The sequence below is a fragment of the Brugia malayi genome (assembly GCF_000002995.4).
Source record: "Brugia malayi strain FR3 genome assembly, contig: Bm_v4_ChrX_scaffold_001, whole genome shotgun sequence".
In the NCBI taxonomy this organism is placed as follows: Eukaryota; Metazoa; Nematoda; class Chromadorea; order Rhabditida; family Onchocercidae; genus Brugia; species Brugia malayi.
The window spans coordinates 8,926,732-8,943,278 of NW_025062479.1; the positions used below are offsets into that span (position 1 = coordinate 8,926,732).

General features: G+C 35.4%; 3 protein-coding genes across 3 annotated transcripts; 2 read left to right on the forward strand and 1 right to left on the reverse strand.

The window, feature by feature from the left end:
- Positions 1 to 1,792: 1,792 nt before the first annotated feature.
- On the forward strand, positions 1,793 to 4,190 carry Bm4078 (Uncharacterized protein; the record flags this gene model as incomplete). The annotated part of the gene is made up of 6 exons (XM_001898775.2): positions 1,793 to 1,863; positions 2,096 to 2,189; positions 2,549 to 2,625; positions 2,800 to 3,019; positions 3,404 to 3,679; positions 3,831 to 4,190. 6 exons carry the CDS (start codon positions 1,793 to 1,795, stop codon positions 4,188 to 4,190), a joined length of 1,098 nt encoding a protein of 365 aa, XP_001898810.2.
- Positions 4,191 to 5,614: 1,424 nt separating this feature from the next.
- Bma-lst-4 (Uncharacterized protein) lies at positions 5,615 to 10,751 on the reverse strand (the record flags this gene model as incomplete). The annotated part of the gene is made up of 13 exons (XM_001898774.1): positions 5,615 to 5,863; positions 6,160 to 6,326; positions 6,631 to 6,708; positions 6,798 to 6,901; positions 7,159 to 7,393; positions 7,496 to 7,595; positions 7,851 to 7,991; positions 8,097 to 8,187; positions 8,323 to 8,441; positions 9,155 to 9,250; positions 9,508 to 9,618; positions 10,210 to 10,314; positions 10,656 to 10,751. The coding sequence occupies 13 exons, from the start codon at positions 10,749 to 10,751 to the stop codon at positions 5,615 to 5,617; spliced, it is 1,692 nt and encodes a 563-aa protein (XP_001898809.1).
- A 2,182-nt stretch (positions 10,752 to 12,933) lies between these two features.
- On the forward strand, positions 12,934 to 15,969 carry Bm9183 (Uncharacterized protein; the record flags this gene model as incomplete). The annotated part of the gene is made up of 7 exons (XM_001898772.2): positions 12,934 to 13,263; positions 13,519 to 13,704; positions 13,967 to 14,163; positions 14,292 to 14,381; positions 14,600 to 15,151; positions 15,297 to 15,435; positions 15,904 to 15,969. 7 exons carry the CDS (start codon positions 12,934 to 12,936, stop codon positions 15,967 to 15,969), a joined length of 1,560 nt encoding a protein of 519 aa, XP_001898807.2.
- Between the last annotated feature and the right edge of the window lie 578 nt (positions 15,970 to 16,547).

A 16,547-nucleotide genomic window follows, 5' to 3' on the forward strand; every position in this document is an offset into this window, starting at 1 on the left:
AGATTATAAATTAATATCTGGTCGTTCTTGTCCTTTAGAATGTTTTTTACGATTTTGTAACAGTTGTTCATTAACTGGACGCGAACTTCAGTTAAAAAAAGTTTGTCATTATCAATCAGCGGTTACAGCGATTAATAATTACAAACTTTTTTTTAAAGGAATGCCATACAGGAACATGCTGCCGTGCGGAGCGGCTTTAAAAATAATGTGCGCATGTGTGGAGGGAGAACAATTTTAGTTATTTGGGTTGTTATATAAAATGGTTGAATGCTTTGATTTGGTAACAGGATACATGAACATACACTGCGTAAGATTTGTTAATCAAATCCAAAAAAAAGAAATGACTTCACTTAGATAAGACTTGTGTGCTAGAGTAATTGAAAGCACACAACAGGAAAGAATGTACGCATTTTCACTGCATTATACGTATCAGGGTTTAAAAAAAAATGCCATCCTAGTAATTTATGGGAAGAGAAGATAATTAATTGGCGCATCGGATATCGATGGCTTCTGAAAAATGATACCTGGATAAAAGATCAATGTTGCGTATCATAGTGGTCGTCAAGTTCGCCTGCTGAAATGAGCGGTTTTTGTTTAGGTTTTCTCTTAGTGGTTATTCTGGACAACAGATAGTTTGTAATAGACTAATCTGCTAGAAGGTATTTCTGATTTGGATTATGTACTTTGAACCAGCTGAGATGCAGCAACAACCTCTCGTCCGATCTGCTTTTAGGTTTATGTACTGTTATACTGTGGTAATGACCAGTGTTCTGCCGTAGGTATCAGTGTGACGTTATTCGAGTTTGATTTCGTGGAAGATTCAGGTTGAAATTGCAGTGAGAAGAGGGGGTTCCAGGTAGCAAAAATATAAAAAGAAAATAGCTGTAAGACAAGAAGCAGGTGGAGAAACAATATAATGCATATTAGAGGTATATCTGGGACAGATGTTCTCAAATTGTGTAATGCCCTCGACATCTATCCGGTTCCTTGTCTGATTATCTCCCTGATGGAACATGACAATATCGTAAGGATTAAGGAAGAAGTCCCAGGCAACGGTAGGATTGCATCTCAATTGTCGACCACTATAACTACTGTTGATAGTCCATTACCGCAGGTGTTTGCATTTCCCCTTATAATAATTTTTCTAATGAGTGAAGCAAAGCTTCCGTGATTATTTTTATTAAAGTTCGATTTGCAAAAAAAAAAAAAAAGGAGGAAGTCGTGTTTTTAAGTATTTCATAAATATCTCACGTAATAGATGATAAACAGTCTAAACCATAAAGCAATGCGAATTCATGATCTACGAATATCAGTTAATGTATCGAAGCAGGTAGTACTCAAGCTTCTTGGAATCTTATTCAGTTGACAAATATACTAAGAAATTTGTCGTTTAGGGTTTATCATGTACTGTACTAGAAAAATTTATTATTTAGAATTAGCAGTGACGGTATATTTTTGATGTCTTATCTATTCTACAGAATTGCCATTCCAAGTGCTTTTCTATACAGTTCCTGTCTACGATTATTTCGTTATATTATGTATCCTCTTATTGTTTCGCATCTGTAGTTATGCTCAGTTGTCCATCTCCAAATAGTTTGTCTAAGTTCTAGAATAAAAACGCAGTTGGTGACGATGTATCATCTCAGATAACAGCTCATCAATTCCCTAATGGAAATAAGAAGATACTGTTGAATTCTTTAAGGGAAATAAGGAGGAAGGGAATTCTATTTCTAATGAAGAATTTGACATCTTGGAATATGAAAAAAGACTATACGGTAATGCGAAACAAGCAATGGATCTAATTGGTGATTTGTGCAGCCGTTCTGAACAGATCACTGTGCAACAGAAGGAAACGCTACTCAGGTTAGTGCTTCGTTTTCGTTAGGGAAATATTATCGAATTAGTATGTTGCCTGATGTCTTTTTTTTTTCTTGGACTTTACAAAGAAAAAAGGTTTTATTCGATTAGTTTCTCGTGTTTTAAAATTTTGATAGTATTGTTAAAGTTTTCTAGCCCAAAACTTATGTTTTTGAGTTAATTCTGTCAAATTCGGTTAATTTTGTTGGTGTACTTTGTCCACAGTATGCTTTCTCAGATTGAAAGAGGAACAGCAGGTATGGCGAAAGGTCGCTGAAAAAATCGAGGAAGTTACAAGACAAAATGAACAACTTATCATTGCAAAACAAGAAGTTTGTTTTTTTATGCAAGCATGATTTCCGAGCAAAAATAAAGCCATTCGGTAATCTACCGATTCGATATGCACTTTTCTTTTTGTTGGTGGTCGCTCAGTTGAGCACCTTATTCGTCATATTGCATACTGGTGCAAAGAAAAAGTTTTCCAACATACTCGAACCTTTATCACAGCTTATTGAAATGAATCCGGCCACAAATTTTTAGATCCTGTTGTCATTCGTTATTCAGCTGAACTGAAAGCAATTAGATTTAATGCATATAACCAGGAAGTATATTTACAATAGAATTTATGCCTTGCAATATTTTTTATGGCTTTGATCTGATTTCAAATAAGTTACTGAATTTACTATTGAAGCTCGAACAGCGCCTGACTGAACATAATAAAGGAAATGGAATGTCCCAGAACAGTGAGGTAGAAGGAAACCAATCTCGGTAAGCTTTGTATTATTTCTAAGTCGACTTCACCTTATAGGAATCTGAAAGTCAGAAAAGTGTCGCATTTTTCTCCGGAAAATGTGGTGAGATATTACACTCATTTCAATTCTTTACGTAATTTTGAATTAGTTCATTAGTTAGTTAGTTTTTTTTTTATTCAGTGTTTTAAAGGACGCAATGGCAAAGAGTGGATAGTTCACATATTATCAACAACAACCTATCACAACCGAACAGTGTCACCTTTCTTCAGAGCACCGATAAAATCGTTGTTACAGATCATGATAACGGTTTACTGCTTTTCTCTACACAATTTGGACTCATCAAAAAAGTTTCTAGTTCAGAGTGGAAATGGCCCCAGTCCGCTATTTACACTCTAGATAATAAAATCTTGGTAAATTTCTTCAAAATTTGATAGAGTTTGTCGTAAACAGTGCTCGGAAACTGTTTTTTGTCTTCCCATAGATAGCCTTTTCCAGTTCCTAATCTCCGTCGTAGTAGTGGTTTGTCGGATAAATAATGGTCGGTGTGATATTGTTGGAAGAATTTTGCCTTTTTTGCAGTCTCTTCCAAACTTCAGTTATTTGCTCCTTAATTCGGATTGAGATTTAATTAGTTTGTTATAAACATTTTTTAGTTCTGGCAATTCCGGTAATTAGTGGTATAGTATGATAACATATCAGTTACTATGTTATTTCTTAAGCTTGTTTCATGGATTACCTCTATTGTTGATAAAGTTCAAGAAAGTTTCAAGGACGAATGGTTGTTAGAATTGTAGGTTTCCGCGATGGTAAAAGATAAAAGTGGAAACAAAGCGGTATGGAAGCGTAATTTAATGAGATTTGACGAAAAACTAGAATTCATTTCGAGGATTGAAGGACCAAAATGGATAGAGAATGAAACGATTACTAAGGAACATTTGTGCATGGCATTAAATGGTTACATATATTTATGCGTTACTGGAGAAACATTTTCGGCTCTGTATGAACTCACAACCGATGGTCAATGGACCGAACTTTGCCATAAACGGAGTACAAAGTTCTCTAACATACAAGTGAGTGTTTAGTATTTTAATTTCAAAACTATCAAAATCTGGTGAATTTTAATCGTTTATTTATTTCAAACCTTGCGTTTCGCAACGATTACAAAAATCTGAAACTTGTCTTTCTACAGCATCCGTGTGTGATAAGCAGAAGAGATTGCAGGTGTTGGCGGTCATTGATGTGATAACAGAACTTCTGGTCGTAGAACAAAAACGAGGTTATATTTGGCTGCTGAGTATTCGGGAATCTACTATATGCGACCGAAACATAATTGCTGCCGTGGAAAAACCTGGAGCACTGTGCATTGACAACGAAAACCAACTCTTCATTCATGACATTAGACAGTCGAAAATTCGTCTTTTAGAAGCACGTACCTTTGAGGTATTTCAGGATGTAGCTCTTACTTCTAAAAATCTAACAGCTGTCACTGCTTATCAAGGACTGTTAGTCGCAGTTTATTGTGCTGACAAAATTATTCACCTCCATAAGTATTCACTTCCCCATAAAAAGAGGTTCATGTAAGTTTTGCTTCTTGCCCACATTAAGAATTCAAAACTTACAATTTAATTCGTTTAAAAACAACGTCTGTTCATCTGTCTGTCAGTTTTCACGCTTGCAAGCCACCAAAATTTGGTTGATTTCGGAAGTAAACAAGGATGAGACTCGTTATATGTTTCACAGACCCAACGGTCCGGAAATCTCGATATTTTTTCCTAAGTCACTATCGCTCATTCAATCATTGTACTGCACCATCTTCCCTAAATTTAGTCAAAAATTATATCCGCACATTTCGATGATTCACAAAAATTCATTGTGACTTAAACGATTAATGAGCCATACATTGCACATAAATTCCAGCTTAACATCAATTCATTTCTGTGATATGGAAAAGGATTGAAGTGTATGTGATTAGATGGTTTTGTGAACATCGTTGGAATCTAACACACTGTTTATAAAGGAGGTTACGTAGTACGCAAGACGTAGAATAAAGTTTTGATTTTTTCGTTCGCAAACTCTCACCAACAATTACATCTATTAGAAAATAGCAGTCTACGGTACAAAATCACTTCCATGCGGTAACGCAATAAAACCGAAAAATGTAACCCCCATTAACCATCTGAAAAAAAAAATTTTTTTATAAAGCCTAATACGAGTTTGTGGTCTCGAAACAGGAACTATTCAGCATATGATTAACTATCGTGTGCTGGATGCAAACCTCTTTTTGAAATATAATGATTGGAGCAGTAATATGGTCTATGTCGAAATCAAAGCCTTTGATGATTTGGATAGGATGAAAGGGATATGAAAAGACATCTCTGTGGAAACCGAGCACCCTAAATTTACAAATGTATACGTTAAAACAATAAATTTTAAGGGAATTTAAGCTATCATAAGATTAATGTTGGCATTCAAAGGAACGAGGGGAAACATTCTAACAAAATTCATTTAAAAAAAAAGCTACAAAAATAAACGACATAATACCCGGAATATAACACGTTTTAAAAGGCATAAACAAAAATTTTACGTAACTGAGTCATTAGAAAACAGATTCCGCACGAGTCTTAATGACGCTGTTGCAGGCGAAGAGATATGATTTGAACGGTTTCAAGGGAAAAGATACAATAAAAATTTTTTCAGTTGTATAAAATCATAACTGCTGGCTTATATGCTTTAGTTTTTTTCTGAACTCTGATCAATAACGCTACCATCGCTGTGGAAGCGGAAAGAAATGTAATATGGTGTGATACTGAAACCATTCTTCATTAAATGAAGATAACAGCGATTAGGGCCCTAAAACGCAGTTTCATCAAATATTTTGTTTAAGCTCTACGAGCAATAAATGAGTTACAAGGGAATGATTTGCAGTAACTCACAGGAAAAAAGAAATAGTCGCCGAAAAGTTTGAGCACAAAGAAACATTACACCTTTTACACATACACTTACACTTATTTGAACTTCTGAGCAAGACTATTTAGCTGACTACCAATATTCATGTAGAATTCTCCCTGGGTTTCCAAATAGGTCGCCATCATGTTCTTGAAATCTTCGCCGAGTTCACGATTTTGAAATGCTATTTCAGCAAGCATCATGTAACTGATAGAATCAACTTTCTCCTTCACTTTTTCCATATCTACACTTGAAACGCGACCTTCTATCGCAAGCTTTTCATTTTCACGCAGTTTGGATATCGCTGACTGTACAAATCATTATAAAAAAAAAAAATGAAGTCATCATTACAATTCTTTTGCAGAGGAAGACAGAGACTGAATTCTATCGGAAGTGATAACCAACAAAGTAGCAATTTCAATGTAAATAAAGGAATTAAACTGTTTTACAAAGCTAATACCAAAACGCTATTAACTATATGTGCTTCATGAAAAGCAGCACTTTTAACTAGTCAGAATAGATTGGCAAAGTGTGTTAACGCTACTATCGTTCTGTTTTAGCCCTTAGGACCCTTTAATATTTAATAAACTTTACATTTACTTACTCTGTGAACATTAACGATATCTGGTATGCAGGCAAGCAAGCCTTTGTAGGAATATAATGCATCCAGTAGAGGATCTAATGATTTTTTAGCTAATTTCTCATGTTCATCACCGATCCAGTGTAGAGCTTTCGCTGTTTCTTTCAAAGCACTTGTAACTTTCTCATTTTCTGGAAGAATCTTATTAAACAGAAATTTCGCTCGGACGACAACTACAGTCATTTTGCAAAACGGTTACAATACCTACTATGTTTCACATTATTTCTAATGTAACCTTGTGAGTTAACTTGCAAGCGTATCATAATGTCAGAAGGAAAATATCCGGACTACACAAACATGCAATCAAATTGAAAAGTCATATTAGTTATAAAAAAATCGTTACTGTCAGAACTGAAAACAATATCGGATAATTTTGCTAAGCCTATGAGCCCTTAGATGGTGCAAAAGTTATTCAGTATGAAAATTAAAGCTAACTTGATGATGGGTTGACATCGAATGATCGACATAGACCAGTACACGCTTCTCCCATTTTGTGCCAATTTGTTTTGTATGCTACAAAATTACCACCAGAAACATAAAGCATAATATACTTTACATATTAAAAATAATGGTTCTAGTGCCAATAAATATGCGAAATTTACGTCCTGCAAGCCTTTTGTGAGTTTCGCTGACTCGGTTATACATGAAGTGAACACTTTCTTCGAAACTCCGCATCGAACGAGTAAAAGTATCCACTTTCTGTTCACTTAAAGTAGAGTAAAAATTGAAGTATACACTGAGAAACAGTATAAATACAATTATGATATCATAGCGGCAGTATACTTTGTAATACATGATAATAGCTGGTGGACAGACTCACGAATCCCCACTAAAACTGCGTTAAAGAGGTATATTGCATAATTAGTAAATCTTTCAGAAGCAGAAAATTTCTAAGTTGATTTTAAGATAAAGATCACTGAACTAAATTATCGTTTTTTGATTAAAAAATATGAAAAAACATACACATCACTGCTATCGAGTGGCTGACTTGGAACGCTAATCGAATAAAGAAAATTTCCTCCAACGTATTCATCTTTTTCGGCTTTTCTTTTACCATTTTTCCACTTTTTTTCATCTGTACACGTTACGAAATGTATCCACACGTCTGATTTACTGAGAACAGGATGCCTGCATACCTTATTAACCCAAATTTGTAGAATACTTTTTCGATGTTCAATAAAATCTTCTTCATAGCGGCCTGAATAAAAACTTATTATCGTCCCTAATAACCATTCTCTTTAAATATGCATATGCATAATATAATGCAAAATCATCTAGCATTCATTTAATATAATCATACCAGCAACTTGTTTTTCCGGCAGTGGTGGAAGTGGTATTAAAATGTATTTAGCTGACATCCGCTCATAAAGCCAATCGAAATGTTTGTATCGGCGTGACACCTACAGTAACAGTGCAAATTGTTTTTGTTATAATTTTCTATGAAAGTTGCTGTTATCGTCGTCGAGTGCTAAGTGATACAATACCACGAATACATCGTATTTTAGCCCACTGTGTGTACACATTAGAAAACTCAGCATCAATCACGATAAAATACCCAGCACTGGGGAGTCAGTAAATAATAAAAGGATAGAATCCGTTTACAGCAAAAGAAGTGAATGAACCAAATTTTTTTAAAAAAAAAGTGGGAAAATAACCTGTATGCCGCTGAGGGAGGATTTAACGCTATATGCAATGAAACTTTTCAAGCCTTTGAGTTTAGATTCTTTCTTCGGTTTATCAACGATGCAATAATAAGGCTGAGCAACTGGAATCCATTCCGCTCCGTCTGCTGTCAGCTAGAAATTGAGTATCACATTACATCAACAGCAAATTCCAGACTGTACTTAATAACGAGAATTTTAATGTTCAACATTCCCCAGCAAATATAATAATAAACTTACAATTATTTCATGGTGCTCCTCCGTTTTTGATGTGAGTCTTGAAGTAAGCAGAATGTAATCCTCCATGCCTGACTTAACAAAATTGGAAAATCTAAAAATTAGTCAAGATATTACATCTTTAAACAAAACAAGTATATCACTAGCAAGAAAACTTGCCAAATCAAAATATTTCTTAATTTCTGATGAGGAAACAAGACAATGAAAAATATGTGGAAACGTGATTTACCGATTTATATTCTTTACTCTAACTGTTCCTTGCTTAACCAATGCATCATTTTTAGTAGTTCGATTACTGGATATGTAATTTTGTATTTCATGATTATCAGCCGTATTTAATACAGTTTCCTAAATGTATAAAAAGACATCACTCACGAATTTTGATTCTTCGTTTACCATTACTTATCTTTAAAAAACAAATGGAATGCTTACAAACTTCCTGTAAGAAAAAATAAGACCTTAACAATGAACATGGGAAGAGAACTGAACTCTGGTCTGTAAAACTAAAAGTGTAATATTTTACCAAAAAAAAAAAAAAAAACCGAAACTTTCGTTTTACAGAAAAATATTTGGTTGTAACTCATATTTCATACTTGAATACAGTTCGAAACTTCAAACTACGAATTTAAACCTGATATTCTAAGTTCCAACCAAAATGAAGTCACAACAGTAAGTTTTCACTAATCTCAGAAAAATTTGTAAGTAAAAAAATAATGACTGTTACAGATAATTTTTTGCAGCAACGTTCACCTTAATTAGTCAAGAAATCATGAACCAAATTAACAAACTATTGGGAAAAAAGTCAAGAAATACATGGACATTATTATAAAGAGAGCAGTAAATTCATCTGTAAGAAAGCTCAATGACACGAATTCCACTCAAAGTGAATAAGATATAGCTTTGCAAAAATCGGTATCAGTAACGGTCCATAAGACATGAGTCATATGTACTAAAATTCAAACGCAACAACAATCTTAAACATAAATCATAAAGCAGCATTCAGATTTCATCCCGTATTCAGAATATCGAAAATATGAAACGAAATTAAAACCATAACGTACCGATAAATCTTCGTCATCATCAGTCCAGTCATCAAAATCGTCATCGTCATGGGAAGCTGGTACAAAGGTCGGAGGTGCCACTACATCATGCACTGGCTAAAACTAATTATCGTATTCAGTTCATCAGACTTTCTTCAATAAACCGATAATTAATTAGAAAAAAAGATGGAAGCCAATATCATGGACATGGCATAACTTGCTGAAACAGCAGGTCTAACGATCATGCTAAGATGTAAACCAGGTCTATTATATGAATAATGATTTTGAATAGCTGAAAAACCATGGAAGCATCCAAATTTCAAATTGCACGGTCCAATACTACAGTTATATAAAATAAAAAGACAAAGAGAGACCTGTTCATTTGACGGAATGATCAGCTGTGGATATTGAGCAGATGAAGGGGGTGCATCCCAACGATCGTTAACAGCAAAAGCTGGAGTATTTTGATGTTGTATAGCAACGGCCTTAAAATACATCAGAAGAATCAAAAAGTTTAAAGAATATCACGGGCATAGTTCGAACAGCAAAGAATCCTGAGCAAAAAGGACGGATGAGTATATTTTACGTTCATCCAGCTGATTAATTATTCGAGAATAACAGGTTCAAATACATAGGAAACTACGTGTGGAAAATGAATAATATACACATTAAGCTGAACTAACGTTAAAGACATCATCTACCCTGCAAAATCGAACTGCACTAATAGGGAAAGGGGCTGCAAAAAGTATAAATAGATATAATCGTTAAAATCCAAACAACTATTCAAACAAATTGTTCACTTTAGTTAGTGTCAGAAGAAACCACAACCACAATTTTTTTCAGAAAATAGTGACAATGCTACATCACTGAGATCCTATAATACCTTGAAAAGACGGAATGTTTTGATTTGTCTTGAAACACTTATACAACATATCGTCAAAAGTAAAGCTGTGAAAAAAGATGCAGTTCCACAGCTAACTACCGAACACTAGTGCATATGAGGTCATGAACGAGATTCCAATACATATTGAAATTACGCAAAAGCATATGAAAGTTAGAAAGCAGGAAAAATTCACTTTTGGAAGACTTGGTGAAGTACTGACTTTCACAACGTAGGATTCCGGGAAAAGCCCATGTTGTCCTTTTGCATTGCGACCTTCTAGCCATCCCCCTTGGATACCCTAAACATTTCTTGAAGAAGTTAAAAAAGAACTGGATGAAAAAAAATTTTTTTTGAGTATTAGAAACTTTTACAGAAAGAAAAACTCATGGAATCCGTAACAATCATACTTCTTTGATCAATTCTTTTTTTCCCATAACACACCAGTCCTTTTTACAAAAATTTTTTTCATATATTCTCTACAGCTATGCTTCTAGCTGTAGTTAACGACAGTGAAGAAACATGATCCACCTGGTTAAACTTACGGGGAATTTGCGACATCAATTTAATCCTACAAAGTTTACAAATAGGACAAAAAACTTTTCTTTTTTCTTTTGAACAATAGAAGACGAAAAGACATACTTCTCTGACAACTGTAAGAATTTCATTTACTGAAATGGACAATTCTCCAGAGTTTGGTTGCGCTTCAAATTCATAAACTGCTCGAACTTGACTCATGCTGCCGTTTTATATCTTCCGTATTATGTATTTTATACGATATGTTCCGCGTCGATCAAATACTTTTTCAATCAGCGGATGATCTAAATATTCACTTCGAAAGACTGCATGACTGGTAGGAGATACAAACAGAATAAGGAGTCAAAACTTGTATGATATGTAAACAGTGGCATAAACACCAACAATAATAATCACCAGGTTTTAATGCTGATGAAAACGTATTTCATAGAAGTCTCTGGTACTGTGCGTATCAAATAGATAATTACGAAAATCCTGTGATGTCATTACATTAACGTTAATCTAGATAGAAATTATATACAACGGCAATTTTTAAGTCAACGAATGTTATTTTCAAATAATTTGACAAAAAGAAATACAAGTATGATACATTACAAGATGGAATTAGTTCCCTTATTTTTGATGACTGCTTCCTAATAAGGTTTACCCGACAAAATCTCCAGACCTAAAATAAGCATCCCAATTTTACATGATGTTAGGAGATCGACTAAATTCGGTTCAGATCCAGATGCAGACTGCATGAGAAGTTTTCAGTCAAACTACAATCGTTATCATCTTTGCAGCAGCAGAAAGTAAGAAGGAAGTTAGTTATACAGCAAGTTCTCGTCGAATCTGACAAAGCTGGACATTTGGTGACCTCATAACCTCTCCCCCTCCCCCACTCTAGTTATGATTACAAGCACTCCCACAGCTCCCATCGCTTCACAATGATAAACTGCAGAACCGCGTTCAGATTCCTTCAACTATAGATACGTGGCTGCGTTATGCAACATCCTTGAAGTACGGAGCTTTTTTCGGGAGGGCTGAAATTCGAAAAAAGTAGTGGATTCCGCTGGGAAATTTTCTTGCTGGTCTAACAGCAGCAGTGATGGGATATCCGGCGAAATATTCATGAATATGCTTTAAGTGGCTCAACTTTCTCTCTGTTTCGTCTCTCATCTTATCGGAATGCCAATGTTAATTACTGTCATTTCATGTGGGTCGTCAGTGCTTGACTTAGAAAACAGTCTTCCCTTTCTCAGTTTGAGTTGGAAGACTCATGCTCATACTCAGTAGGTAAGTTGTCTGAAGTTTCTGTTTTCCAGTTATCTGGGAGTAATGAATCGCGTCAACAGCTCTATTGTCTTTTGTGTTTTAATGCTCAAAAAAGTGCAGCCAAAATTTAAATAGTACACCTAATTCACTAGAGGAATTTTGCTAAGTGAAGTAACTTTGGTGTTTGTCCTTTGCTGCTTATTCCGTTGTTGTTTCTGTTTGTCGTTTTGTTGTCTGCCGTTGTTTTTAGTTCCAGTTGTTACTATTTTTGAAAAGGTAGAAAAGTCCTGCTCTAACAGCTTATGTAAAATTGGTCACAGCGGCTGATATAGAAAAGTAGGAAGGGACGCGGCATTTGCATTGTGTTCCTCGTCTGTTTGTAACTTACAGTAAGTGTGCGGAAATGGTTTTTTGTTCTTGCCAGGGTGGTGATAGTCAAGTGGTATGGGGGAGAGGAAGGAAGGAAGGGATAAGTTTCCGGTGACTATGGTTTCGGCTAATTAGTTTAAGTTCTAATTCAAGTCCCATTAAAATCATTTTAAAAATGGAATTATGTAGTTTCACTTTGTGTTTCGCGAATATTACATAGCTTATTATTCGTAATTTATGCAAATCAACTTCGTGACAATTGATTATAAATTCTTGTCTTCAGTTAGTCATTCGCTCACTCATCAATAGCATCTTTTCTCTGTGTTTCTGTTCCTTATCATTTTTTATTGATTTTGCGTTGGTGTCCAGCTTTCTTGTGATATTAACCGATCACAAACGTTGTAAGTAGATGTGGTTGTGTGAAAATGCACTATTGTATAGTTAGCTGAGAAGTACTCTTGGACAAAACTTTTTCATGTTGACATCAGATTAGTGAGACGAAGTGAGAGGAAAGAGATGAGAAAGATAAGTTTGTCTCACAGTTTTTCATGAAGTGTTACTGTAATAGCAGTGAACAAATTTCTACAATTACTTTAATCCACTGCCTCATTGTGTGTTTGTATAGAAACTTTCGAAAAGAAAAAAAAAGCCGCTCTCAGCACTAGGTGTTGTTATTGTGCTATCGAAAACTTTTGAATCTTCGGAAATTTGAATAAATTTTATGTAACTAAAATATTATGTTGATTCACAGGTGTTTGAAATGTCACTGGATAACGGAAGTGTTGCACGTGGTCTTCAGTATCGCAACCACGATTTCGCGACATTTGGACACTGCAAAACTAAAGCTGATACAACTACCGATCTGGGTGAAGAGTGTATTGGTTTACATAAGATCAAGAAGCCGACATCGGCTTCATCGGTTACGCTGAAGCAAACCTCAACACCATCACCGAGTTATCCATCAGCGAATTCGTGGCCTGGATTTGGAGGTCGTCATACTCATAGCGGCGAAGATATTCAGGTTCCTACTGTAGACTCTATCAAGTCACCATGTTCAGCCAAGTGCGAATTACCTTTCCGACAGCAAAAAGTAAATTTTGGTTTTGTCACTGGGTGAAGCTGATATGTAGGAGGGGGAGCAATTTGATGGCATACTGGAAATGGTTCTTCGGTGAGAAAATTTCCATTTGTGTACTGCTCTAGTAAATGTGTTTTGTTGTTTAGCTTTTTTTAGTTTGCTTACATTGCACCTGCACAGTCATATTCACTTTCATTTTGGGTACCATCGACAGTGTAGCAGTATTGCACACTATTCTTTTGCAGTATAAAAAATGCCTTTTTTCAGCTCATAAGGCGTGTGTATGTATTTTCATCAAAGATGGCAAATGACGCAGCAATTGGCGTGCGTCAAAAAAAATATGAGTCGATTATTGCTTGGCATGAAGCAAATTGCCGGCCAAGCACATCTAAATGTGATTTCATAGATGATTGCCAGACAGTGCCTACATCGAAGAAAAAACGACGTAGTGTGGTTGGTTCTTTAATTTGTGTATCTTCGTATGATCTTTTTTTTCTGTTTTGAAATTGCTATAATTAGCTCTATGAAATATTAATATTTTGAATTAGGGACCTATATATGGTGTTTAGAGTTTTAAATGGACTATTATAATAAAGCCTAAGAACAACATTGTGACTACAGACTTGAAAACCTGAACTTTTCTGATGATGGGATGAATGTATATATTTAAATGAAGCAAAATAGTGTTTTTCAGGTTTTAATCCCCAAATTTCAGCAAGACTATCGAAATGGATCACCGATGAGATCATGTGGTACACCTTCCGTATGCAGTCCATCAAGTACTATGCTTCCAACGCCTTCGCAGACAAGCGGAGAGTCAAGCGGTAACCCACCAAGTAATCCTTCTGAAACACCTTCTTGTGAATTGCTCAATCCTGATGATCACACTGATATTGGCGATAATCCATTAAGGTGTTAATTAATAATTTCCCAGCTCATGTTGTTGCTAAAATCTTTTGTTTCATAAGTCTCTGTAATACTTTTTATTCAATTTTTTTGTGATGGCTTAATGTATATATTGAACATGTTCGTGTTTATAGAAGAATGGAACGTATGACGCAGGATTCACTGTTTGAGCCTCCTTCAAAATTGTGCCGTACGTCTGCTGACAACAATCAGCCTGCAAGGAGGTTTCTTTTATCAGCATACTGTAAATCTGAACTGAAATAGTTTTTTTTTTTTTTCTACTTACATTTATTGATGATTGGTTAGACATGCTTTTTGCACATTTTTTAATAGAAAGATTTTTTAACTGACATACTGCTATAGCTGATAGTATACAGTCATAATACTATCGCATCAGCACACTTGATGAAAGCTTTATGTGGTTCCATAACCGACATTTCAGGGAACAAGATCGTAATGCAAAGCTGGAAAAAATGCGGACACTTGAACAACAAATAATGTATGATAAAGCTAAAACAGAGTGGGATCGGATGATGCATGAACACGAAGCAATTAAAATGACCCGGAGCCATATGCCTCCTCTGTTACCGCCTTGTTCCTCTCAATCATCAGTTCCGGTTCCTTATCCATGCACGTTTGCTAATCAGAATGGAATAGTGATGCAAGGCGCATGTCGACGATCCATATATCCACAACCACTACAACCAACAGAGCCGCCGTCCTCAGTCTCCAATATTTCCATAAACACTCCGATGATGGTCTCATTACCGCAAGTTTCTGGGCCAAACATGCCAATGTCTCAACCCTTAAGGCCATCTCTTAATCCATCCGCTTGCAACATGCAGTACTCACAGTGCAGTTTTATGTGTTGTGCTTATCCTTCTAGTACCTATCCTCCCTCACAAGGTTATTCCCATATAAATGGTGCAGCATCATCATACTTTCCTTCCAGCTTCGCCCCCAACAATGGAAATGTAACACCACAACCCAGAGAGTAAGTCGTAAACCCATTGAAATAACGTTCTTGACACAAGTTTATGTGCCAAACCAAGTCATTATACAGTAAGTTGATTGCTAATTTCTGGTCAATGTACTTGTCTTTTTTTTTTGTTTTGTTTTGTTTGTTTTTTCTTTTTCAGCTATGGTATGTACCAACAAGGAATTCGGGCAGTGTGCTCACCGGAGAAAATGGAGAATGAGATGTGGAATAGGCAAATACCGGCAGTGTCTGCTGACTTCAACAATACTTTTCCGAACCAAAAAGTGCAATATCATCCTGTAAGTAATAGTTTTTGCATCCAGCTTTTTTTTTCTTTTTTTTTTTTGTGAGCATACATGGGTTGGAAATTTTCCTAAGCATTGATAACGACGGGTTCTCATTAACTCAACGCATCATTATTGTATTATAATCACGAATTAGCATTGACGCATGGTGCGGTTTGTTTTTTAAACTACTTAAAAAGGGTTTACATCATTTTAATTAGTAAAATTCATCCTGATACATTAAAAAGAAAAATTGATAAACCCTGAAAATTGAGTAGCTCCATCTTCTATTTAATCCTTTGTTACCGTGTCATTCACAATTCTTACTCTCTTGAAATATTTCAGCTTGTTGGAACTTCCAGAACATATGTCTCTTCTCGTCTTGCCATAACTAAACCATTTTTACTTTTTATATTGCTTTGTTTTGAAGTCTGGTCAAAGTTTTGCTTTGGTGCTTCCACTCTGAATCTCTATTTCTTTCAGAATGGCGCAGTGGTAGACGAGAAATTGTTGGATGCGGTTGCTAGCACGAATGCAATGTTTGCTTAATTCGTTCATTTCTTCTATTATTATTTTTATGCTGCAATAAACATTTTTTTTATTATGAGTGATGCATTTTTCATTATGAATAAAACCTTTACGGTACTACATTGTTTGACTTTTATACTCCAGAATAATAGAAAGACAAGATTTTTGCAAGGTAAAGTATGGAAACTATGTATTTTATGTCTTTTAATTGATGTGCAACTCCTCCTGCGACAGATCTGACTGTATATGTTGCTCTTTCTGCTTGTTTGTTTGCATGTGAAGTCGTGGGACCTTTGATGGTATTATAAAAGAAGGCAACGACCAAAGTTACAATTATAAGTTGAGAATGAAAGTGGATAGATTGCAGCGGGAGAGTCAGGCAGTCTTTTAATCAGCGGGAAGGGTCGTTTGGCAGTAATCCAATGAAATGCTGACTGATCCAATAGTTCGGGTCAACTAATTGCGTTCACCTGAAAAAGTGACAGTCAAGGGGAAGAAGAGTGACACTTATAAATTCTGTTTTCTTTGTCAATGAGCAAAACGGGGAAACTTTGCATTTTCACAACGGAACAACAATTCGAAAGGACTGTACGATGAGT